This window comes from Eucyclogobius newberryi, unplaced genomic scaffold (assembly GCF_026437365.1).
Source record: "Eucyclogobius newberryi isolate DKJ021-1_F unplaced genomic scaffold, fEucNew1.0.hap1 SCAF_11, whole genome shotgun sequence".
Classification (NCBI taxonomy): Eukaryota; Metazoa; Chordata; class Actinopteri; order Gobiiformes; family Gobiidae; genus Eucyclogobius; species Eucyclogobius newberryi.
Genome location: NW_027315735.1, coordinates 14,914,619 through 14,942,120, shown reverse-complemented (window position 1 = coordinate 14,942,120; position 27,502 = coordinate 14,914,619). Strand labels below are relative to the sequence as shown.

The 27,502-nt window shown below is 43.6% G+C and overlaps 1 protein-coding gene across 1 annotated transcript; it reads right to left on the bottom strand.

The window, feature by feature from the left end:
* Positions 1 to 11,848: 11,848 nt before the first annotated feature.
* On the bottom strand, positions 11,849 to 27,081 carry LOC140345430 (uncharacterized). The gene is made up of 14 exons (XM_072432257.1): positions 26,980 to 27,081; positions 25,240 to 25,289; positions 23,774 to 23,927; positions 15,695 to 15,750; positions 15,565 to 15,619; positions 14,576 to 14,626; positions 14,217 to 14,505; positions 12,966 to 13,022; positions 12,767 to 12,847; positions 12,668 to 12,687; positions 12,495 to 12,601; positions 12,352 to 12,429; positions 12,125 to 12,280; positions 11,849 to 12,051 (listed from the first exon to the last, which is right to left on the bottom strand). The coding sequence occupies exons 2-14, from the start codon at positions 25,240 to 25,242 to the stop codon at positions 11,899 to 11,901; spliced, it is 1,260 nt and encodes a 419-aa protein (XP_072288358.1). The 5' UTR covers positions 25,243 to 25,289; positions 26,980 to 27,081; the 3' UTR covers positions 11,849 to 11,898.
* Between the last annotated feature and the right edge of the window lie 421 nt (positions 27,082 to 27,502).

The following is a 27,502-nucleotide window of genomic DNA, read 5'->3' as shown; positions in this document are numbered from 1 at the left end:
CATATCCTCACATATATCCTCATATCCTCACATATATCCTCACATACATCCTCACATATATACTCATATCCTCACATATATATCCTCACATGTATCCTCATATCCTCACATATATCCTCACATATATCATCACATATATCCTCATATCCTCACATATGTCCTCACATATATCCTCACATCCTCACATATATCCTCATATCCTCACATATATCCTCACATATATCCTCACATATATCCTCACATATATCCTCATATCCTCACATATGTCCTCACATATATCCTCACATCCTCACATATATCCTCACATATATCCTCACATATATCCTCATATCCTCACATATATCCTCACATCCTCACATATATCCTCACATATATCCTCATATCCTCACATATATCCTCACATATATCCTCATATCCTCACATATATCCTCACATGTATCCTCACATCCTCACATATATCCTCATATCCTCACATATATCCTCACATATATCCTCACATATATCCTCATATCCTCACATATATCCTCAAATATATCCTCATATCCTCACATATATCCTCACATCCTCACATATATTCTCACATATATCCTCACATATATCCTCACATATATCCTCACATATATCCTCACATATATCCTCATATCCTCACATATATCCTCATATCCTCACATATATCCTCATATCCTCACATATATCCTCACATATATCTTCATATCCTCACATATATCCTCACATATATCCTCATATCCTCACATATATCCTCATATCCTCACATATATCCTCACATATATCCTCATATCCTCACATATATCCTCACATATATCCTCACATATATCACAAATATCCTCACATATATCCTCACATATATCCTCACATATATCCTCACATACATCCTCACATATATCCTCACATATATCCTCACATATATCCTCACATATATCCTCACATATATCCTCACATACATCCTCACATATATCCTCACATACATCACATATATCCTCACATATATCCTCACATATATCACATGTATCCTCACATATATCCTCACATATATCCTCACATATATCCTCATATCCTCACATATATCCTCATATCCTCACATATATCCTCACATATATCCTCACATATATCCTCACATACATCCTCACATATATCCTCACATATATCTTCACATATATCCTCATATCCTCACATATATCCTCACATATATCCTCACATATATCCTCACATATATCCTCACACATATCCTCATATCCTCACATATATCCTCACATACATCCTCACATATATCCTCACATATATCTTCACATATATCCTCATATCCTCACATATATCCTCACATATATCACATGTATCCTCACACATATCCTCACATATATCCTCACACATATCCTCACATATATCCTCACATATATCCTCACATATATCCTCACATATATCACATATATCCTCACATATATCCTCACACATATCCTCACATATATCCTCACATATATCCTCACATATATCACATATATCACATATATCACATGTATCCTCACACATATCCTCACATATATCCTCACATATATCCTCACATATATCACATATATCCTCACATGTATCACATATATCCTCACATCCTCACATATATCACATATATCCTCACATCCTCACATATATCCTCACATATATCCTCACATATATCACATATATCCTCACATATATCACATGTATCCTCACACATATCCTCACATATATCCTCACATATATCCTCACATATATCCTCATATCCTCACATATATCCTCACATATATCCTCACATATATCCTCACATATATCCTCACACATATCCTCATATCCTCACATATATCCTCACATACATCCTCACATATATCCTCACATATATCTTCACATATATCCTCATATCCTCACATATATCCTCACATATATCCTCACATATATCACATATATCCTCACATATATCACATATATCCTCACATATATCACATGTATCCTCACACATATCCTCACATATATCCTCACATATATCCTCACATATATCCTCACATATATCACATATATCCTCACATATATCCTCACACATATCCTCACATATATCCTCACATATATCCTCACATATATCACATATATCACATATATCACATGTATCCTCACACATATCCTCACATATATCCTCACATATATCCTCACATATATCACATATATCCTCACATGTATCACATATATCCTCACATCCTCACATATATCACATATATCCTCACATCCTCACATATATCCTCACATATATCCTCACATATATCACATATATCCTCACATATATCACATGTATCCTCACACATATCCTCACATATATCCTCACATATATCCTCACATATATCACATATATCCTCACATATATCACATGTATCCTCACACATATCCTCACATATATCACATATATCCTCACATATATCCTCACATATATCCTCACATATATCACATATATCACATATATCACATGTATCCTCACACATATCCTCACATATATCCTCACATATATCCTCACATATATCACATATATCCTCACATGTATCACATATATCCTCACATCCTCACATATATCACATATATCCTCACATCCTCACATATATCCTCACATATATCCTCACATATATCACATATATCCTCACATATATCACATGTATCCTCACACATATCCTCACATATATCCTCACATATATCCTCACATATATCACATATATCCTCACATATATCACATGTATCCTCACACATATCCTCACATATATCACATATATCCTCACATATATCCTCACATATATCCTCATATATATCCTCACATATAGCTAAAGGGACAAAATTTCTACGGAAACAAGCAGGAGGAGGCTCCGCCAGGTCAAGTACGAGCTAGGTTTGTGGAGATGCAAGCCAGTTCATTCTGTTTAGTGCAATAAAACCATTAAAAAAAAGAAAAAAAAAACCTTTTGTATAACCCTTTAGGCGCCAGAGATTATGGATGAAATAAATGTATAAATAAAAAACTTCCTGAGATACAGAGAACTGAAGCCGGGGCACAGCTCTGGGTCGGCAGTGCCCCTGGAGGCCCGTAGAAGCTCCACACTCCAGTTGATTCTTGGATAAAAGGGCACCCAGCCGGTCTCGAACTCGCGTGAGGCGGAGCAGGGATCATTCACCCCGCACACGACCAGACTTTGCCCGGCCAGGGAGCACCTTCTGCGGGTCGGAGGCTCCGGGTCGGAGCCCCTGGAGCCTTGAGCCCTCACCGGGCCCCGAACTCGGCTGCCGGAGGCAGTGCAGTGCCTCATGGATAAAAGGGCACCCAGCCGGTCTCGAACTCGCGTGAGGCGGAGCAGGGATCATCCACCCCGCACACGGCCAGACTTTGCCCGGCCAGGGAGCACCTTCTGCGGGTCGGAGGCTCCGGGTCGGAGCCCCTGGAGCCTGGAGCCCTCACCGGGCCCCGAACTCGGCTGCCGGAGGCAGTGCAGTGCCTCATGGATAAAAGGGCACCCAGCCGGTCTCGAACTCGCGTGAGGCGGAGCAGGGATCATCCACCCCGCACACGGCCAGACTTTGCCCGGGGAAGGGCCACTCTGGCTGGGCATGGCGCCCACTGAGCACCCCCTGGAACCCCTGGAGCCCCCGGAGCACCTCCAGAGCCACCCCCCACTCTCCCCAGATTCTGCCCGGGGAAGGGCCACTCTGGCTGGGCATGGCCTCCGCCGAGCACCCCCTGGAACCCCTGGAGCCCCTCCAGAGCCACCCCCCACTCCTCCAGACTCACCCCGGGGAAGGGCCACTCTGGCTGGGCATGGCCCCCACTGAGCACCCCCTGGAACCCCTGGAGCCCCCGGAGCACCTCCAGAGTCACCCCCACTCTCCCCAGATTCTGCCCGGGGAAGGGCCACTCTGGCTGGGCATGGCCTCCGCCGAGCACCCCCTGGAACCCCTGGAGCACCTCCAGAGCCACCCCCCACTCTCCTCCAGACTCACCCCGGGGAAGGGCCACTCTGGCTGGGCATGGCCCCCACTGAGCACCCCCTGGAACCCCTGGAGCCCCCGGAGCACCTCCAGAGCCACCCCCCACTCTCCCCAGATTCTGCCCGGGGAAGGGCCACTCTGGCTAGGCATGGCCTCCGCCGAGCACCCCCTGGAACCCCTGGAGCCCCCCCAGAGCCACCCCCCACTCCTCCAGACTCACCCCGGGGAAGGGCCACTCTGGCTGGGCATGGCCCCCACTGAGCAACCCCTGGAACCCCTGGAGCCCCCGGAGCACCTCCAGAGCCACCCCCCACTCTCCCCAGATTCTGCCCGGGGAAGGGCCACTCTGGCTGTGCATGGCCTCCGCCGAGCACCCCCTGGAACCCCTGGAGCCCCTCCAGAGCCACCCCCCACTCCTCCAGACTCTGCCCGGGGAAGGGCCACTCTGGCCGGGCATGGCCTCCGCTGAGCACCCCCTGGAACCCCTGGAACCCCCGGAGCCCCTCCAGAGCCACCCCCCACTCTCCCCAGACTCACCCCGGGGAAGGGACACTCTGGCTGGGCATGGCCTCCACTGAGCACCCCCTGGAGCCCCCGGAGCACCTCCAGAGCCACCCCCCACTCTCCCCAGACTCTGCCCGGGGAAGGGCCACTCTGGCCGGGCATGGCCTCCGCTGAGCACCCCCTGGAACCCCTGGAACCCCCGGAGCCCCTCCAGAGCCACCCCCCACTCTTCCCAGACTCACCCCGGGGAAGGGCCACTCCGGCCGGGCATGGCCTCCGCTGAGCACCCCCTGGAAGCCCTGGAGCCCCCGGAGGACCTCCAGAGCCACCCCCCACTCTCCCCAGACTCTGCCCGGGGAAGGGCCACTCTGGCTGGGCATGGCCTCCGCCGAGCACCCCCTGGAACCCCCGGAGGCCCTCCAGAGCCACCCCCCACTCTCCCCAGACTCACCCCGGGGAAGGGCCACTCTGGCTGGGCATGGCCTCCGCTGAGCACCCCCTGGAACCGCCGGAGGCCCTCTAGAGCCACCCCCCACTCCTCCAGACTCACCCCGGGGAAGGGCCACTCTGGCCGGGCATGGCCTCCGCTGAGCACCCCCTGGAACTCCCGGAGCCCACGGAGGACCTCCAGAGCCACCCCCCACTCCTCCAGACTCTGCCCGGGGGAAGGGCCACTCTGGCTGGGCATGGTCTCCGCTGATCACCCCCTGGAACCCCTGGAGCCCCCGGAGCACCTCCAGAGCCACCCCCCACTCTCCCCAGACTCTGCCCGGGGAAGCGCCACTCTGGCCGGGCATGGCCTCCGCTGAGCACCCCCTGGAACCCCCGGAGCACCTCCAGAGCCACCCCCAATCCTCCAGACTCACCCCGGGGAAGGGCCACTCTGGCTGGGCATGGCCTCCACTGAACACCCCCTGGAACCCACGGAGCACCTCCAGAGCCACCCAGCATTCCCCCAAACTCAGTCTGGGGACGGGCCACTCTTCCCCGGGTTGCAGGCTCTGGGACTCCGGGGATGACCACCGGGGACCAGGCTCTCCCTTCGTTCCCGGGTACCCACACTTAAGCACCCCCACACGGGCTACACACCCTTGGTTCAGCCCCCTGGAGGTCCGTGCCCTTGGTACTATACCATGGAAGTCCGTGCCCTTGGTACTCTGACTGGAGTACCAAGGGAACGGCCCAGCACTCACCACAGAGGCTCGCGCCGGCCCCGGCCCACCTTTCGTCCCCGGGTACCCACACTTAAGCACTTCCACACGAGCTACACACCCTTGGTTCAGCCCCCTGGAAGTCCGTGCCCTTGGTACTCTGAGCCACTTTAAAAGATAAAAAGCACCAGGACCCCAAGGCCCTGGCTCCCCTGTCCCCTACACCACACTTGGAGGCAGGGCCCTTGCCCTCCACTGGCTTCCCCCGCGCCCAATGTACTCCATAACCGAAGAAGAGAGGGGGAACCGGAGGCCGGCCTACTAGGGTAACAGGTTTAATTTAGAGCCGGGGCTCTGGACCACAAATGCCTACAACCCCGTAGTGCGCAGGAGCCTTCGAAGCTGGATGAAACCAGAACGGGGCCCTACGATGGCGGTGACCAGCCAGTTGATAGCAAAGTGAGCCCTGGACAGGCGCTGCATTTGACAAACTCAGAGACGAGGAAGGGACCGGAGTCGGACCAAATATATCATCTGGCGCTGTGTCCAGCGTGAGGGTGAGCCAGCGCAAATCAGGACCACAAATGCCTACAACCCCGCAGTGCGCAGGAGCCTTCGAAGCTGGATGAAACCAGAACGGGGCCCTACGATGGCGGTGACCAGCCAGTTGATAGCAAAGTGAGCCCTGGACAGGCGCTGCATTTGACAAACTCAGAGACGAGGAAGGGACCGGAGTCGGACCAAAAATATGCGCCGGCCCTGCCCCCCGCCCCGCGCAGAGCCATCGGACACGTTGAGGCTGAAGGGGACTGGCGCAGAGCCCTTGGGCCCAGGGGCTAAGCGCAGCCATCATCCTTCAAGCCGCGCCTCCTGCTGCGCGGGGGTGAGTGACAGTGGGCCCGGACTGTGGTTCCGTCGGACGCGTTGAGGCTGAAGGAGACTGGCGCAGAGCCCCTGTAACAGGGGCTAAGCGCAGCCATCATCCTCCAAGCCGCGCGTCCTTCAGTGCGGGGGTGAGTGACAGAGGGCCTGGACTGTTGTTCCACCGGACGCGTTGAGGCTGAAGGGGACTGGTGCAGAGCCCCTGTGCCAGGGGCTAAGCGCAGCCATCATCCTCCAAGCCGCGCGTCCTTCTGCGCAGGGGTGAGTGACAGTGGACCCGGACTGTGTTCCCACCGGACGCGTTGAGGCTGAAGGGGACTGGCTCAGAGCCCCTGGCACAGGGGCTAAGCACAGCCATCATCCTTCAAGCCGCGCGTCCTTCAGTGCGGGGGTGAGTGACAGAGGGCCTGGACTGTTGTTCCACCGGACGCGTTGAGGCTGAAGGGGACTGGTGCAGAGCCCCTGTGCCAGGGGCTAAGCGCAGCCATCATCCTCCAAGCCGCGCGTCCTTCTGCGCAGGGGTGAGTGACAATGGACCCGGACTGTGGTTCCGTTGGACGCGTTGAGGCTGAAGGAGACTGGCGCAGAGCCCCTGTAACAGGGGCTAAGCGCAGCCATCATCCTCCAAGCCGCGCGTCCTTCAGTGCGGGGGTGAGTGACAGTGGGCCTGGACTGTTGTTCCACCGGACGCGTTGAGGCTGAAGGGGACTGGTGCAGAGCCCCTGGCACAGGGGCTAAGCGCAGCCATCATCCTCCAAGCCGCGCGTCCTTCAGTGCGGGGGTGAGTGACAGAGGGCCTGGACTGTTGTTCCACCGGACGCGTTGAGGCTGAAGGGGACTGGTGCAGAGCCCCTGTGCCAGGGGCTAAGCGCAGCCATCATCCTCCAAGCCGCGCGTCCTTCTGCGCAGGGGTGAGTGACAATGGACCCGGACTGTGGTTCCGTTGGACGCGTTGAGGCTGAAGGAGACTGGCGCAGAGCCCCTGTAACAGGGGCTAAGCGCAGCCATCATCCTCCAAGCCGCGCGTCCTTCAGTGCGGGGGTGAGTGACAGTGGGCCTGGACTGTTGTTCCACCGGACGCGTTGAGGCTGAAGGGGACTGGTGCAGAGCCCCTGGCACAGGGGCTAAGCGCAGCCATCATCCTCCAAGCCGCGCGTCCTTCTGCGCAGGGGTGAGTGACAGTGGACCCGGACTGTGTTCCCACCGGACGCGTTGAGGCTGAAGGGGACTGGCTCAGAGCCCCTGGCACAGGGGCTAAGCACAGCCATCATCCTTCAAGCCGCGCGTCCTTCAGTGCGGGGGTGAGTGACAGAGGGCCTGGACTGTTGTTCCACCGGACGCGTTGAGGCTGAAGGGGACTGGTGCAGAGCCCCTGTGCCAGGGGCTAAGCGCAGCCATCATCCTCCAAGCCGCGCGTCCTTCTGCGCAGGGGTGAGTGACAATGGACCCGGACTGTGTTTCCACCGGACGCGTTGAGGCTGAAGGGGACTGGCTCAGAGCCCCTGGCACAGGGGCTAAGCGCAGCCATCATCCTTCAAGCCGCGCGTCCTTCAGTGCGGGGGTGAGTGACGGTCCCATCTCCGGAGACAAGGGGCCAGGCGCGGGGGAAGCCAGTCAGACTGACGCCCCGCGCCTGGTGGGACCTCTGTCTCGGCCTCGCTTCCAACGTGTCCGGCGTGAGGTTAGCCGGAGCAAACCACAGCCGCAAAATGTAAACAAACCCGCAGTGCGCAGGAGCCTTCGAAGCTGGATAAAACCAGAACGGGGCACTACGATGGCGGGTCTTGAGTGCCAATAGACCAAGCTCCTTGTCTGGTATACATAGAACCATGATTTGTACCATTTTCATGGTTGATTCATGGATGATCCCTGCTCCGCCTCACGCGAGTTCGAGACCGGCTGGGTGCCCTTTTATCCATGAGGCACTGCACTGCCTCCGGCAGCCGAGTTCGGGGCCCGGTGAGGGCTCCAGGCTCAAGGGGCTCCGACCCGGAGCCTCCGACCCGCAGAAGGTGCTCCCTGGCCGGGCAAAGTCTGGCCGTATGCGGGGTGGATGGCCCTGGGTCTGGGCGGCGCTAAGATCACGGAGCGGGTCACCTCCGCGTACAGCCCGTGGTCAGCGTGACACTGTGCTCTGCCCCGAGCAATCAGAGCAAACAGGAAGCTTCTGGAAGTGCCCGGGAGTCTGGTAAAATCAAGCCGAAAATAGACCCTCTCATGCCGGGTCTGAGCGGCGCTTAGAGCGCGGAGGAGCGCGGGAGCGCGGTGCTCCATTCAGAGGCTCCGTGATTCGCCTTACAACCAGCGGTCACCTCCGCGTACAGCGCGTGGTCAGCGTGACACTGTGCTCTGCCCCGAGCAATCAGAGCAAACAGGAAGCTTCTGGAAGTGCCCGGGAGTCTGGTAAAATCAAGCTGAAAATAGACCCTCTCATGCCGGGTCTGAGCGGCGCTTAGAGCGCGGAGGAGCGTGGGAGCGCGGTGCTCCATTCAGAGGCTCCGTGATCCGACGCTCACCTTCGCACCTCCGAACCATGACTTGACATTACGGCTGTGAAGGAGCCTTGGAAGCTGGATAAAACCAGAACGGGGCCCATCGATCGCGGTTCTCGTGTGCCCGTCAAACGAGCTCCTTGCCCGGTAGCCGCACAACCAGGAAATGTACCTGTTTCGATTGCGAAAAACGTCATTCTCAAAAACCGCCCGCCCGTCCCTCCCAGCATTACCATTTTGCACATTCCGCGTGAGAGCAGCGTAAGAATTTCTCGGGAGCAGCGTGGGGCATATGGTACTATACTCTGGTGGTCAGATCACCTCCAGGCCCCAGGGGAGTGCTTTTCTGGGGGCAAACAGTGCACTGATGATGGGGGATTATTTCAATTTGCTCATTTTGGTGTTTTTTCACATTTTAACCCATTTTCACCCCTTTTGCTCACAACTTCATACTACGGCCCGGAAAAACGACAGAGTCCCTCGGGTATAGTGTACTATTGCCGAAAAACGACAGAGTCCCTTCGGGCATAGTGTACTATTTCGGGTTTTTTTCTAAGTACAGCAGGGGTATATGGTACTATACTCTGGTGGTCAGATCACCTCCAGGCCCCAGGGGAGTGCTTTTCTGGGGGCAAACAGTGCACTGATGATGGGGGATTATTTCATTTTGCTCATTTTGGTGTTTTTTCACATTTTAACCCATTTTCACCCCTTTTGCTCACATCTTCAAACTCGGGCCCTGATTACAAGTTCTGACCAAATGATGACAAACACGGTATTTATTATGTATTTTTTTCATTTTTTTTATTTTTCCAACTTATACATCCATCATTGGTGCCAGGCAGGTTGTGGAGAAAGCAGTGAAGAAAGGAGAGAGCCATCCCAGAAAAGATGTCCATCCAGGGTCAAGGTACCCTGCACTTTTACATATCCAAATGACAGCATTTAAAGTTTTTTAGCGTATGGTATCTCTCGTTGCATGGAACCGCACAGTGTGGCACAACGCCACACTGACGGCACCTGTACTTTGTTTGCCGCCTGCCTTTGGTACGAGAGCGGTCAGAGCACACGGCGCAGTCTGGACGTCCCTCTGCTTGACAAAGCCAATGACGCTCTGTGAGTCTCTGTGGCATTTCACCCTCCGGTCTTGAGCGCCTTTCTTGTTTTTTGGAGTGATCAGCCAGTAATGCATCAATAATGTTCTGAATGTAAACCTTTAAAGGTTTGTGTGGGCCTGGAGTGGATTTGGTGTATATGATGTGTGAGTTGACAATACTTATGCTTATAATGGCATTGAATATGCGATGATACCATTTCCGGGACCTGTGTGGAAAGAGGTATGTCTTCATCCTCTGGTCAGCAGTGTCCACTCCACCCATGTAGGCGTTGTACTGGTCGACACATACAGGTCTTTTGATGTCACGGAAGCCAGTGTCATCTGTCTTGGATCGGATCCTCCTCTGAACACAATCATTTCCATGGACTGTGGACAACATGGTGAGACGTTTAGTATCGTGCCAAGCACAAGCCAGGAGTTTTCCCTTTCTGCAAAAAACTGGGTCATCTCCTTTTTTCAGCTGTAAGACACTTTTACCAAGGCATTTTGGCATCCCCAACCTGGTAATCCTTACCGTCCCACACAGTCCAGTTTCCAAATCTGCTAATTCATTTGCAATTACAGGCGAGGTAATTATACTTTGCCCGTAAAGGGAGAAACCAACTCACGGACAACTGCGTGTGTTGCACTGATGTTGCTTGCATTATTTTTGTACTGTCCAGTGTGCATTGACCAGCGCAAAACATACCCTGAACAGCTTTCACTCAGGGCATACACTCTATAGCCATATTTGTCAGGTTTATTCGGAGAGTAACATTTTAGTGAAGATCTCCCCTTGAAAGCTATTGTCATTTCATCTAAAGAAAGCTCCTTGATTGGACTGTAAACTGCTGCAAATTTGGGAATAATCAAATCTATTATTGGGCGGACTTTGAACAGTTTATCGTGCCCGGGCTCGCCTGTTCTCACATAATCATTATTGTTGACAAAATGAAAGAACGAAAGAATGATTTCAAATCTGTTTCTTGACATTACATTTCCAAATCCAGGCGTTTGTGTAAGCCAAAATGTTCCCCAGTAATCCTCGATTTCAGGTTTCTCAACAAGGCCCATGGAGAGATGCAAAGCGAAGAAAGCTTTCATTTCGGTGACTGATACATCATACCACTCAAGAAATCTTGAATGTGGCTTCAGAATCATAGGTGCCATACACTGATGTGCATATCTATTTGTCTCATCAGTAATGAAAGTCCAAAACTGATCGGTCAGAAAGAGTGACAGAATATCAAATGGATTAGCATCCGTCAGATCCATCTCTCCTGTGTAGCCAACTGGGTCTTCAAAAGGTTTGATCCATGCCTCAAATACCTCGACCTCTCTCAGCATGTCCCAGCTCTCATCCACCGGGCAAGTTTTACTGCAGCCACTGGTTCCACTGGTTCCTCGCCTCCGTCTGTCCTTTGCACCTGTCCGTTGTTTCGAAGTCCCTTCATCTCCACTTGGAAATCCATCGTCACTCTCGGGGAGATAATACCCTTCAGAGTCAGAATCTGCTGTAAATTGCATGCCACGTGTACTTCCTCCAGCCATTTTTTTCCTTACCGGATCTGCCCTAGATCATACCTGGCTAATAAGAGGAAGTTGCACCGAACCGACCAATGACTGAAGTGATTCATTTTCTACTATTATTTCATTAATTTCCTTGTACGGTAAAGTTGCATTTCTGCGACTTTGGCGCTTAAAGGGTTAGATCCATTTAAATCCTGGTCAGTGGTCATAATGTTCTGGCTGATCAGTGTGCAGCTCTGTGTCACTGCAGAAGTCTGTCCGCATCTTCTTTTGTCAATGAATATGTCAGAACACATTTCTCTGGACCTCTGCTCCCGAGGACGTTCTTGGCACTGATGAGGACTATTGGAAAGATGGAATGAAACTTGACGATATCTGATACCGAGTCAAACATCTGAGGAGCAGGACACACGGCGTCACATACGGAGTCTCACAAATGCTTTCATTCATTGTTTCTGTTCACTTACTTCTGTGGAGCGCTGTCCCGTTCCTAAGGCGTACTTTCTGAGCGACTCCATGTAACGGATTTTCACGTTGTACACTTTCTTCTCGTAGTAAACACTCAAGACAAAGGGTTCACTGTTGCTTTTGAGGGAGCAGTCTCGAACTAAAAAGGCCCCATCCTAGAATGAAAAGTAGAATTGCATGAATAATAATAGAAATACTAATAATTCATAGTTTTTGTGTGGTGTACCCTATTGAAGAGATGTAAGGCGTGCTCTGCATCTGTCCTGCTGCAGAGCCCGATGTACCAGTCGTCCTCCCTGTGAATCTAAGTTAAGGTCACGAGGTTAAGGTCACGAGGTCAGACAGACTGTAAGGCATATAGTTTAGTACCTGTGTCTTTTCCATAGAAACAAAGGGATGTTGGCCACACGCATTTTCCATCTGAGGCCATTCATGGTGATAATGTTGCAATTTTGCATCTTCCTTTTCTCCTAAATCTGTCATTATAGTATTTAAACACACCGTATAGCCGTATAATATAGGCATTTCTTTCTTGCACTTACCAAGTTCTTCATTCAACCACCTGTGCAACAAGATCAGCACTTAGTTAGGCTATAAACGATCACAAAATAAACGACGTTGTGCGTGTAAAAATAGCTCACCTTTCAGCAATGTGTTTCGCTTTTATATCAAGAGAAAAGGTCGCCGTTTCAACGTGTGAGCCTGGAATGTTTTTGTGTACGCTGAATTATCAATTACTATAATGTTATTAGTGAAAGCTCAAAAGATAATCCATACCTTTAGATTGTAAACTTGACTCCGGCACCTGCAGGGGAAAAGTAAGTCATTGAAAGGTAAAACAATGAGTTTGTGTTTTTCTGTGTTTGACTGCTCACCTTTTTTGCTGGTTTTTGTCGTCTGAAAAAGAAGACAAACAATTATTCAGCACTTTAGTGTGTAAAACAAGCCTTGGCCAGTCTGCTTCCTCATACCAAGGGACAAAACAGGAACAAGCTCCCAACTTTACCCGTAAATGAAAGTAACTGCTGCTATATGTGCGCAGTATTATACTTAAAATGATACTTAAATTACGCACTTTGCTCCCCTTTCCTACTGCAGATGGAAATGACCATTCAACGCTGTAATCTGGGTCTTTTCCCTCAGGTACAATGCAACTGTACGTTTTACTGTTAAATTAATAAATACAATACAATAGAAATATATTGTTTAGGGAAATTCTTACATGAATATGCAATTAACAGTATGCAATGTACAGTACAGCCTGAATTGCATGGTGTGTTCCTGCAGATAACCAGCAGAGGGAAACACTGACCTACGCAGCACGTGCCTCTTAAACCACAGACAGCATGGATTACTTTTTGAATGAATAGACCATTTATATTGAATAAAGTCTAGTCTTTAAGAGTAGGGGTTCTAAAACGTTTCACAATTATCATTTTCTTTCCAAGTACAACCAGATCTAAAAGTGGACTTTATCCGGCCTAAACAGGGTCAGAACATGCTCTAAAAAAACGACTAAACCTTGTCTACAATTACACATCAGCTATGATATGACCAACAATGATGCCAGAGAACACCTTTATTATGTTAAATTATTGCGTATAAATTCAATGAAATGTCGCTTATTGATGACACAGACAGAGGAATTCTGTTTTAGAACTCAGCACTACTTCTTGTCATAGTCAACTTTATATTTATTTTAGATTTTTTCCAAAAACTATCATACATGTTTTCCACAGGATCTACCCTACCAAACAAATTAATTATTAGAAAAAAAACAAGATCCTGTTATATACACTTTAAACCAAGGATTCGGTTGTGCTTAAAGATAATTAACCCAAAAGCGTACAAAAACACACAAACATATTTTTCTCAAAACAAAACACACGTACCACAGTAAGAGAAACACACTTTTAGAGGCAGATGAACATCCCAAATGACACACAAATATACATTCAAAGAGCAGTTATTGAGAAAATACATGCTGTTTTTGGGAGTGGCAAATTTGACAGACTTGGAGTACACGCCTCTAAAATGTAACTTACAATTGGATAAAGACTAAATGTGGAAACTCCAAAACAGGAAACTCACTGTCTCTTGGTGCTTTCTGGCAGAGTCATGGCGCTGAGCTGCTCCACCAGCTCCACAGGGAAGAGCGGTGACGGAGGACATCTGGAAGAGGCCATAATCCGGTTACAAGTGCAAAACGGCCAACTTTCATTAAGCTGATGTGATGTCGGCGATGGCGGGGTAATTACCTGCGTGATGGCTGTGATTGGACCGGACAGAAAAGTGATCAGCAGCGTTATAAATACAGAGTGTGCAAATGAACGGTGTGTGTGTTTTACCGGGTCTTTGCTCTGCCTGGAGTGACTGTTGGCTGTGAATGAGACGACCGGGTTAACGGACCGAAACACGGACACACAGTGCATTGTTTTATTAGTAATTACCAGATGACTTCTTCCTTCTTCCTGGCTTCATGTCTCTGTTGATAGTAGGAGCTTTGAGGCATAAACAACAACATACAGTAAGTGCAGTGCAAATGTAATGTACTGTCAGTGTAGACCAGTCCCATTATCTCCATTTCAGCAGATTTTGACCGGTCAAGAGGGAAATTGCCAATGGAACAAGTCAATTAATAAAAAAGTCGGTGTAATTCCCTCATTTTCCAATTAGTTGTTGTCATCTTTTCAAAAACAGAGTCCACATGACAACAACTGAAACTTTTTCTACGATAAATGGAAAAATGTATATCTTGATTGAAATCAGAACAATTAAGTATGTTTTCATTGGAATTGAAAGAAAATATCTGTCTGCACTTAAAAAAGTTGTAGGGTTTGTTAAAAATATCAACAATCAGAGACTTATCAATATCAAAACTATATAATTGTACAGTAGTAGTCTTGAAAGACTCATTTGGACTAAATAAGTAATTAACGGGACAAATTTAGAGCTTTTCTGAAAAATTTTAGAATGATCTTGAGCTTTATTAGAACTAGTAAGAAAAAGTATGTAAGAAAAGTACTATATAAGAAAGTACTATTATTTAGTTTTTTACAGTTTATTGTTTACAAAAGTGTTTTCATGATCATTGTGGTTTAGAGCATTGAACCTATTCTTTAGTATCAGAATTGAGTTTAAAATGTTAGTATTGTGACATCACAAGTGAAAAGTCTCAATTCACTCAAATCAAGACACTTCAGTCTATTTTAATTTATTTTTAGAGTGTATTGACACTTTTTAGAGTGTAAAAATAAATAAATACATCCATGCCTTTTTATGAACCAAGACAGATAATTATTAAAAGATGCACGAGGAAAAAAAACAACAGGTATATGTTTGATGAGGATTCCATGTTAGTCACTCTAGCATAATATTGGACTTTTAAGCAACAATTTTGACAGTTTATTACTTTTAGTATGCTCTAAGCTTTGTTTACCTGGCTTTATTGTGATTTTCCTGGGTGGATAGGTGGGGTGGACTTTAGAATGACCCTGTCGGAGGAGATGGAACAGAGTTATCAGCTTTCAGACAAAAGACCAGATGAAAAGTTCCAGTGCGGTGCTTACTGCAGCCGGGTCAGACGAGAGGCTCTGAGCCGAGGACGACCTCGGGAGATCCCTGTCTTAGGAGGAAATAAAGAGGCAGTCACATCATTTTTAGCTTACACAGGTTGGGCTCTATACATTTGAATCTTGCAAGAGTAAATTGAAGTTTTTCAAATTCTAGAAAGGGACGTTTTAAGTATGGAAAAAAAGTAGGTACAGGTACAACAGGCAAAATGTTAGTGACCTGGCACTGGGGGGAAAGGACGACAAGTTTTTATGGCTCTTGGGTTGTGGGGGACTGTGAAAATGACTGTGAAATTATATATTTAAGGGAATTTATGAACATTACTATGGTTTTGTTATAGATAATGATTAAGACGGGATAGAAACTGGTGTAAAGAACGATAATGGGGGGGGGAAAGCCATTGTTCAGTTTTATTACGGTGTGTTAAATTAAGTGTTTAGGCCCTTGAAATAAAGGAACCTAAGAACAAAATTATGCATTATTATTTGTATTATTACACTTTAGTACCTCTGTTTTAGCCTTTATCTCATGTTATAGAACTTAGAATAATGTGTCTACTGAAAGCATACATTACTTTATACCTGTGAGAAGGTCCCTCATCTGGAATTGCGTTAGAACTCCATCTACTGGCAGCAATGAGAATTACAAATGGGAGATAAACAGAAGCTAGCTTGCCCACAACATGCTGACGTAAGTGATGTGAAATGTGATTTGAAATGCTTAGAACGAGGCTGGCAATGATTTATGGACTGACTCTAACACACAGGAGACCTCAGAGCACTATCTATGACATCACAAAACTGGGACATTTGAGTGTTTTTATGAGGCTCAGAACGAGAGGACTTACTAAACAGTGTGAATGAAGCTAAATATAGCTCCAGGGTTGTTGTTGTTGTTGTTGATGAGGGAATAATGTTGCATAATAAGTGTCCTTTAAAGTGCATTTCACTATAACGTAGTACTTATATTTCAGATTTTGCCAAGCATTTTGCCTATTTGTCCCCAGTTTGATGTTTTTTGTAACCTTTATAGTGTTACATCCTGTTGGACACAAATAAAATAATACCCTATAACACCTTTATTTTGTTGAATGATCTTTTAAACTGTCAGAAAAGTGTAAATTGTCTCTGTTTTCAATGGCATGTCGCATATTGATGACATCACGGAGGAATTCTGTTTTAGAAATACGTCTTGTAATTTTGAACTTTTATTTTTAAAAATTTCTAAACAAACTTAACTTAACGGAAGTAAAACGATGATAAAATATTTACCACAGGTTATATCTCACCAAACTAAGTCACAATTAGAAAAAACAGGAGAATCCTATATATACTTTAAACATAAAGACAAAGATATGTTAATATAAGAGTAAATATTGACACCTGCTTGTCTGCATGGCATTAATTCATTATATTCATTTCTCTAGAGACAATTAAGTGGCACAACCACTAAATTACTGGTCAGGGGTTTCATTTATAAAACTTTGCTTGTGGTTCTTATTAAACCTGTTTGTAGAGACAAAAACACAAACCCAGCTCGGATTGTCTTCTGGCTCATTTCTGAAAGCCCACACATGCAAAGTTCAGAGTTTTCCATTCTAAACTTAACGTATAAAGTCACGTACGTATCCTTTTTGTACGTGCGCATGCTTTATAAATGAGACCGCTGATCCGTGGAGAGGCGACCTGACTCAAAGGAAGAATGTGTCCATTTCAGTCGACTTTAAAGCAACAAAATCAAGTATCGTTGAATTAAAAGTGTATATCAATTCAAAGCAATAGCATCTCCATGGCGATAAAGTAAAACCACTCTGAGTGTGTGGATAACAGTGATGTCCTGCAGTCTCACTCAGTCCAACAGATGGCCCCAGAGAAGCCCCGGCAGAGCACACACAGCACAAAGTTTAAAACAGTGAAACTACCACTTCATTCTCTCTCTCTAATTGTGCTCATCAGTGAAGAAAGTGAACTGTCTCACTGTGTCGGGAGGAGACAAACATTCAGAAGGAGAATTCTGTGTCCAATGGTAAAGTAAAAGGTCGTCTCCTTCAAAGTGAAGCATATTTTAAAGGTCAAACTCACTCCTCCACATTCAGTCATGGGTTTGGACTCCGCCCACTGCGCGACCACTGAATTACTGTCATTTACTCTGCAGGTTCTCTGGAAGTGTAATATATGAGCCATGAGCACAGGCAGAACGTGGTGCCAATGAACTTGTGCATGAAAAATCGACTTAAATGTATGAGCATCAAGAAACAAATTGTGTAAGTTATTTATCATATTTTAAATAGGCTTGTGGAATTTTTTTTCTTCTAAATTTCCTAATGTTTTCATTTGATTCAAACCTAAATAAGAATAATGATATAACAACCTTCACACATGGTACGTCCTGCATGAATCGTGAGCTTCATCATTACATCATCATTGAGGGATTGTCTCCAATAGTGTGGCTCTTATTCCACACAGTAATATCAGTCAAATGAGTCACACATATTATTTTGTTCTAGTAAAACCTTTCATCATAGTTTATATTTTACTGTTATTATTTATTGTCTAATGTTGCACCATATCGCCAAAGCAACTAAGGAATTTTGTTCACTGACAAAGGCAATAAACTTATTTCTGATTCTGTCATATGTGCAATTACTGTTGTGATTCATGTGCAATCCATGTGCCGTCGTGACACATATTCATGTGCAATTACTGTCGTGATCACATGCAACGGTATTTATGTATTTATTTATTAATTTATTTGTCTATGGGAGTTTTTTTTTTATAGGAGATCTTCTACTGAAAGTGTTTTTCAGACTTCCTATAAGTGATCTGTTCTTCTGTATCTACCTCTGTATCTACCTGCATTACACCAATGAAATTTCCCCATGTGGGACAATAAAGGAATATCTTATCTTATCTTATCTTATTTCTGATTCTCTAAATTAACTTTGTATTCTGACCTTTAATATCACTTTGCTCTCAACATGCGACCGTTCACTTAAAGATATTCTATAATCCATAGATTTATTTTGGACATTGTAAATTCAAAGCCTGTTTTTCTCCAACAGAGACATAATGTAGCATTTAAAGTAGCAACCTGACTTTAAATACGGTACATTTCAGATTCATGCGTCACACTAATGTGCAATTCTGGCCATGTATCATTAGGACTGTGTTTTAAATGTTTGTATGCTCCATCTCTCTGTGTTTTCTATGTTAAATAAAACAACTAAAAAACAACATAAAACAACTGGTAATGCTTTTTTTTGGGCAAACTACAGAAGACATTTGGGGAACAACCTTTTATTCCTGCCTTAAATCCTAGTGAAATATAATACTGATTCAGGCTCAGTATCTACTTAACTAATACTCTAACTTGATTAAGTAGTTACTAAGCCTGAATAAAGCTTAATAGACTATTTGTTCATTATGAATTAAGTCTTTGTTCATGCTTTGTTGAGGCAAATGAAGGTGTAGTTATTATAAAGTTGCACTTAAAACTTATCTTCATTTCACCTGTGTAAGTTATACTTAAACGTTATAAATGACTAATTAAAGACTGTGTTTCAGCGACTCTACTTCATGTAATGATGAATACTCGCTCTTGTAATGATGAATACTCGCTCTTGTAATGATGAATACTCGCTCTTGTAATGATGAATACTCGCTCTTGTAATGATGAATACTCGCTCTTGTAATGATGAATAATCGCTCTTGTAATGATGAATACTCGCTCATGTAATAGATGAATACTCGCTCATGTAATGATGAATACTCGCTCTTGTCATGATGAATACTCGCTCTTGTAATGATGAATACTCGCTCATGTAATGATGAATAATCGCTCTTGTAATGATGAATAATCGCTCTTGTAATGATGAATACTCGCTCTTGTAATGATGAATAATCGCTCTTGTCATGATGAATACTCGCTCATGTAATGATGAATACTCGCTCTTGTAATGATGAATACTCGCTCTTGTAATGATGAATACTCGCTCTTGTAATGATGAATACTCGCTCATGTAATGATGAATACTCGCTCTTGTAATTATGAATACTCGCTCTTGTAATGATGAATACTCGCTCTTGTAATGATGAATACTCGCTCTTGTAATGATGAATACTCGCTCTTGTGATGATGAATACTCGCTCATGTAATGATGAATACTCGCTCTTGTAATGATGAATACTCGCTCTTGTAATGATGAATACTCGCTCATGTAATGATGAATACTCGCTCTTGTAATTATGAATACTCGCTCTTGTAATGATGAATACTCGCTCTTGTAATGATGAATACTCGCTCTTGTAATGATGAATACTCGCTCATGTAATGATGAATAATCGCTCTTGTCATGATGAATACTCGCTCTTGTAATGATGAATACTCGCTCATGTAATGATGAATACTCGCTCTTGTCATGATGAATACTCGCTCTTGTAATTATGAATACTCGCTCATGTAATGATGAATAATCGCTCTTGTAATGATGAATACTCGCTCTTGTAATGATGAATACTCGCTCTTGTAATGATGAATACTCGCTCATGTAATGATGAATACTCGCTCTTGTAATGATGAATACTCGCTCTTGTAATGATGAATACTCGCTCTTGTAATTATGAATACTCGCTATTGTAATGATGAATACTCGCTATTGTAATTATGAATACTCGCTCTTGTAATGATGAATACTCGCTCATGTAATGATGAATACTCGCTCTTGTAATGATGAATACTCGCTCATGTAATGATGAATACTCGCTCTTGTAATGATGAATACTCGCTCTTGTAATGATGAATACTCGCTATTGTAATGATGAATACTCGCTCTTGTAATGATGAATACTCGCTCATGTAATGATGAATACTCGCTCTTGTAATGATGAATACTCGCTCATGTAATGATGAATAATCGCTCTTGTAATGATGAATACTCGCTCTTGTAATGATGAATACTCGCTCATGTAATGATGAATACTCGCTCTTGTAATGATGAATACTCGCTCTTGTAATGATGAATACTCGCTCTTGTAATGATGAATACTCGCTCTTGTAATGATGAATACTCGCTCTTGTAATGATGAATACTCGCTCATGTAATGATGAATACTCGCTCATGTAATAGATGAATACTCGCTCTTGTAATGATGAATACTCGCTATTGTAATGATGAATACTCGCTCTTGTAATGATGAATAATCGCTCTTGTAATGATGAATACTCGCTCATGTAATGATGAATACTCGCTGTTGTAATGATGAATACTCGCTCTTGTAATGATGAATACTCGCTCTTGTAATGATGAATACTCGCTCTTCTAATTATGAATACTCGCTCTTGTAATGATGAATACTCGCTCATGTAATGATGAATACTCGCTCTTGTAATGATGAATACTCGCTCTTGTGATGATGAATACTCGCTCTTGTAATGATGAATACTCGCTCTTGTAATGATGAATACTCGCTCTTGTAATGATGAATACTCGCTCTTGTAATGATGAATACTCGCTCTTGTAATTATGAATACTCGCTCATGTAATGATGAATAATCGCTCTTGTAATGATGAATACTCGCTCTTGTAATGATGAATACTCGCTCATGTAATGATGAATACTCGCTCTTGTAATGATGAATACTCGCTCTTGTAATGATAAATACTCGCTCTTGTAATGATGAATACTCGCTCTTGTAATGATGAATACTCGCTCTTGTAATGATGAATACTTGCTCATGTAATGATGAATACTTGCTCATGTAATGATGAATACTCGCTCTTGTGATGATGAATACTCGCTCATGTAATGATGAATACTCGCTCTTGTAATGATGAATACTCGCTCTTGTAATGATGAATACTCGCTCTTGTAATGATGAATACTCGCTCTTGTAATGATGAATACTCGCTCTTGTAATGATGAATACTCGCTATTGTAATGATGAATACTCGCTCTTGTAATGATGAATAATCGCTCTTGTAATGATGAATACTCGCTCTTGTAATGATGAATACTCGCTCTTGTAATGATGAATACTCGCTCTTGTAATGATGAATAATCGCTCTTGTAATGATGAATACTTGCTCATGTAATGATGAATACTTGCTCATGTAATGATGAATACTCGCTCTTGTAATGATGAATACTCGCTCTTGTAATGATGAATACTCGCTCTTGTAATGATGAATACTCGCTCTTGTAATGATGAATACTCGCTCTTGTAATGATGAATACTCGCTCTTGTAATGATGAATACTCGCTCTTGTAATGATGAATACTCGCTCATGTAATGATGAATACTCGCTCTTGTAATGATGAATACTCGCTCTTGTCATGATGAATACTCGCTCTTGTAATAATGAATACTCGCTCTTGTAATGATGAATACTCGCTCTTGTAATGATGAATACTCGCTCTTGTAATGATGAATACTCGCTCATGTAATGATGAATACTCGCTCATGTAATGATGAATACTCGCTCTTGTAATGATGAATAATCGCTCTTGTAATGATGAATACTCGCTCTTGTAATGATGAATACTCGCTCTTGTAATGATGAATACTCGCTCTTGTAATGATGAATACTCGCTCTTGTAATGATGAATACTTGCTCATGTAATGATGAATACTCGCTCATGTAATGATGAATACTCGCTCTTGTAATGATGAATACTCGCTCTTGTAATGATGAATACTCGCTCTTGTAATGATGAATACTCGCTCATGTAATGATGAATACTCGCTCATGTAATGATGAATACTCGCTCTTGTAATGATGAATACTCGCTCTTGTAATGATGAATACTCGCTCATGTAATGATGAATACTCGCTCTTGTAATGATGAATACTCGCTCTTGTAATGATGAATACTCGCTCTTGTAATGATGAATACTCGCTCTTGTAATGATGAATAATCGCTCTTTTAATGATGAATACTCGCTCTTGTAATGATGAATACTCGCTCATGTAATGATGAATAATCGCTCTTGTAATGATGAATACTCGCTCTTGTAATGATGAATACTCGCTCATGTATTGATGAATACTCGCTCTTGTAATTATGAATACTCGCTCTTGTAATGATGAATACTCGCTCTTGTAATGATGAATACTCGCTCTTGTGATGATGAATACTCGCTCATGTAATGATGAATACTCGCTCTTGTAATGATGAATACTCGCTCTTGTAATGATGAATACTCGCTCATGTAATAGATGAATACTCGCTCATGTAATGATGAATAATCGCTCTTGTAATGATGAATAATCGCTCTTGTAATGATGAATACTCGCTCTTGTAATGATGAATACTCGCTCTTGTAATGATGAATACTCGCTCTTGTAATGATGAATACTCGCTCATGTAATGATGAATACTCGCTCTTGTAATGATGAATACTCGCTCTTGTAATGATGAATAATCGCTCTTGTAATGATGAATACTCGCTCATGTAATGATGAATACTCGCTCTTGTAATGATGAATACTCGCTCTTGTAATGATGAATACTTGCTCTTGTAATGATGAATACTCGCTCTTGTAATGATGAATACTCGCTCATGTAATGATGAATACTTGCTCTTGTAATGATGAATACTCGCTCATGTAATGATGAATACTCGCTCTTGTAATGATGAATACTCGCTCTTGTAATGATGAATAATCGCTCTTGTAATGATGAATACTCGCTCTTGTAATGATGAATACTCGCTCTTGTAATGATGAATACTCGCTCTTGTCATGATGAATACTCGCTCTTGTAATGATGAATACTCGCTCATGTAATGATGAATACTCGCTCTTGTAATGATGAATACTCGCTCTTGTAATGATGAATAATCGCTCTTGTAATGATGAATACTCGCTCTTGTAATGATGAATACTCGCTCTTGTAATGATGAATACTCGCTCATGTAATGATGAATACTCGCTCTTGTAATGATGAATACTCGCTCATGTAATGATGAATACTCGCTCATGTAATGATGAATACTCGCTCTTGTAATGATGAATACTCGCTCATGTAATGATGAATACTCGCTCATGTAATAGATGAATACTGGCTCTTGTTTACCTGCATACTCCCTCTCATCGTCGATAGGCCGGGCCGGCTGTATGAGCACATTGTGGAACTCCTCCTGGTCGTTCACAACGTCATAGTGCGGGTCCAAAGTGTCCGTTTGGTTCCCGTATCTCTGCTTGAGTCTCCACTGAGTCCGGCCGCCGTCCTACAAAGAAACACCAGCGTCACGGCTTATAAATATACACTCAGCTCGTTAAACTGCTCTGAGAGGAACAGGAAGATACAGGTGTTACCGAGCAACACTTATTTAGTCAGTAATAATGTTGACTTCAGATTATGCAAGTGTCATCTATTACTGTGCGGTGAGAGCTTAGACCTGAAGTGGGAAACTCTTCTCACAGTCAATTCAATTCCTACATTGAGCTGCGGAAAGAGGAGTTTTAAGGTGGAATGGCATAAAAATAATAAATAACATAAATAATGTAATTTTCTTTCCGAAATTGCATTTTAGAATTAAAGATTGAGAATATACATTAAATGAGTAAGGAATTAACACTTGATTTAGAATGCCCAAATATGTCTATTATTTATCTGAATGAGATGAGAATGAGAAAACTATTTGAATATACTTATTTATGTCTTATTATTATGTCTTATTATGTCTTTTGTAAGGAAAGTATAGATTTTTTTGAAGCCAATATCTTACTGTTGTGGCCAATAACAGATAATTGCTCAGTTTCAGGTTCAAATAGCTTTATTTATATCCACAGGCACAATAGGTTTGCAGTTGGTTTTGTCTTCCATACGTAACTTATACAAACTTGAGTTGATTTTGATTTTCAATATTTTGTTGTAGTGCAGTTATAGTTCATAAATGATTTTTCACTTGCAGAAAAGTGTACATTTACAGCATTTCTTCATCCATTTCCAGTTTGTTTCACAAGTTTGTTAATCTTGAAGAAACCTACTTCTGAGAGTAAACTCTGCGATGAATGACGGGTTAAACCCTAATAAAGAAACAATCCCACTTATCGGCCTAAAGGTGGGTTCACGTGACATCGCAACATTCTCAAATGTCTATAGTTTGAGCTGGAGGGAAGAGAATCTAATAAAAACTGGCACAAAGTCAAATTAAGAATGGCTTCAGAAAGTGGTGTCATTATTTAACATCAGAGCATTGATTGTCGGTAATTGAAAGGACTTTAATCCATGAGATTAATATATTGTATTTTTCATATTAATTTCACAGTAAATCTCCCATTGAGTTACATATTGAGCTCCTTCCCTCCATCTAAAATGATGACCTTATCAAACTCTACAACTTACCGTATATTCATATTAATACACACTGTCCATCCCCACATCAAATATAACATTCTGTGCATTAATATAGACAAAGCATCTTCACACACTTGACTTTTTGCTGAGGTAAAGGTAATTACACTTTTAAGTGTCCTCCAGGGGACATTCATGTGGAACCAACAGGGAAACACTGTGATCGGGGCCCCATAACTTACCATTATCAGTGCAGACTCATGGCCCTTACACACAGTGCCGCTAATTATGCCTGAAAATAGAATGAAAAACACCATTAGTTTATATATTTATAGGCATAAGAAATGTGGCTCTCCAAAGCAATACTCTGGACTCTTAATCCTCACATGAAGAAAAATGCGCTGGTCAGATGCAATACGTTCTCATTTGATCACAGGGTTTGCATTCCGGGCGGATGGTGCTAAACGTCGCTAAAGGGGAATCAAAGTGGAATGGACGGGGCTTTGAAACAGTTGTGGTATGAATAATGCAGTTGCTGTGTAAGTCCTGCTCTGTGTGCGGGACAAAGCGGACAGTGATCAGGTCGGACAGCAGCGCAGCGGAGTCACAAACTGTCCAACTCTGCCACTTTCACATGAACATCTCTCCTCAACTGGAGCTCAGGCATCTTTGGTCGGTCATATCAGGACTGCATGGTTTTCAGACAGGAATAAGCGACGGAGACTTTGAAAATAGCCACAAACGTGAGAGCGACCGCAGCGACAGGCCCCCACACACACAAAAAAAGCCCCAAAAATGTATAAAGTTTCCAATTAACGACGCCTGCTATCACAAAGCAAACCGTGAATAAAAGAAACAAACCGTCATCATATCAAAGTGCCTAGCTGCAGATAACTGGCCTGTGGATGCAGTTTTAAAAATGTGTGCTAAAAAGGTCATTCGGAGCTGCTGACTCTTGTATATCACCGATTAAGGAAAAGTACAGAGCAAAATAAAGATAACTTAAACATTCAAAAATCTAAATGCTACTAAATGCGTAAATGATAAGGACAAACAATTATAAACCTGGTTAAACAGTTGATATTGTGCAATTAGTAAAGTTACAGGAGATAACTTTACTAATTGTGGCCTATTTTGTTGATATTTTGTGGGTAAATCACACAACAATGAGATGAAGAATAAGAAATTGCCCAAAATAATACATGAGAAGTGGTACATTCATTCTGGTAAAATGGTGTTTCAAGCTAAATTCAAATACATAAGATTGGGCATAATTGTGGGGAGAATTTGAGAAGCAACAAAAGCATTAAGTCACTTCAAATGACATAAATGGGCATTTAAGTTTCTTATTTGTGTTTCTTACTGAAAATATGTTATTTTGATGATGATTTAATGAAGACATGATGAAACCTCTTATTTTAAACATTTTAAATTCAGTCTTTATCTAAAACGACTTAAAATAAATGCCATGTCCTCATTTGTGCTGAATTGTCAACCATTTGTCAATTTTAGCATTTGAGAATCAAACTTTAAATCATGTAATTTACCCAATTTCATTGTAAATTTCCCAAAACAAAATAACGTTGATGAAAAGTGACAACGTTTTTAAATATATTTCTTTGAGCAATAAAAATGCTAGATAGAAATGTTTAATATCCTATAAAAAATGAATACAAATAAATAATGTAGACAAGCAGGTGGAAAGTTACACCTTCAAGCTTTAGTACATAGTGAGCGCTGTATTTGACCATCCTGACCAGAGCACAACGTGAAGGTCACTGTAATTCTCTGAGCTACAGAGGAAGAGAATATGCAGTGAAACTGCATATTCTCTGCATATTAACTCTTTTATGAGACTTAAAGATGTCTGCATGCCCACCGTGAATATATTCGAGGCTGTTTATTGTTGTACACATGTAAAGAGCTATAAGATGACGATGTTTAAATACTGCACACAGATAAACATCACTGCTGTGCCTTACCTTTGGTTCAGACTTGTGTTGGCTGGCACCTGTGCTGCTTTAGTCTCTGAGTAGGCAGTGTTTCCTTCCCCTCATTGAGACAAACAGAAGCGTGTTTAACTCAACTACCTCAAAGCTCTAAACCCAAAGTGACTTCCTGTGTAATGAAGAGGTGGCCGACCTACTTCTCATGTTTGAGGAGAAAATTATTTTCTTTTCGGACTTTCTCACATCCAAATTGTCATGTGATTAATTTTGTGGCTTGATTTTATTCATGTTATGTTGTCACTGGTGGACAAGAAATTGAAACTTCATGCAGCTAAATCTCGGTTGCAGTCCTGGAGCACAGTCTTTCAGCTTTTTCACTAATGACATTTCAACATTTTCTCTGCTGAGTGCACATGGCAGAGGCATGACATTTACTCTTTTCATTAGATCATGATCTGGTTCTCTGGTTATCTCAAACATGACAGAAAAGCTAAAAGCCTTGATGTAAGCGCTTTCATTGGAGTTTAACCTTTGAGAGTGATATTTCAGTGGGAGC

Coding starts and splice junctions, on each gene's coding strand:
- LOC140345430 (XM_072432257.1), bottom strand. Junction 14,506..14,575: donor AAGAAGGAAGAAGTCATCTG/GTAATTACTAAT, acceptor TCTCATTCACAG/CCAACAGTCACTCCAGGCAG. Junction 12,602..12,667: donor GTGGTTGAATGAAGAACTTG/GTAAGTGCAAGA, acceptor CTATAATGACAG/ATTTAGGAGAAAAGGAAGAT.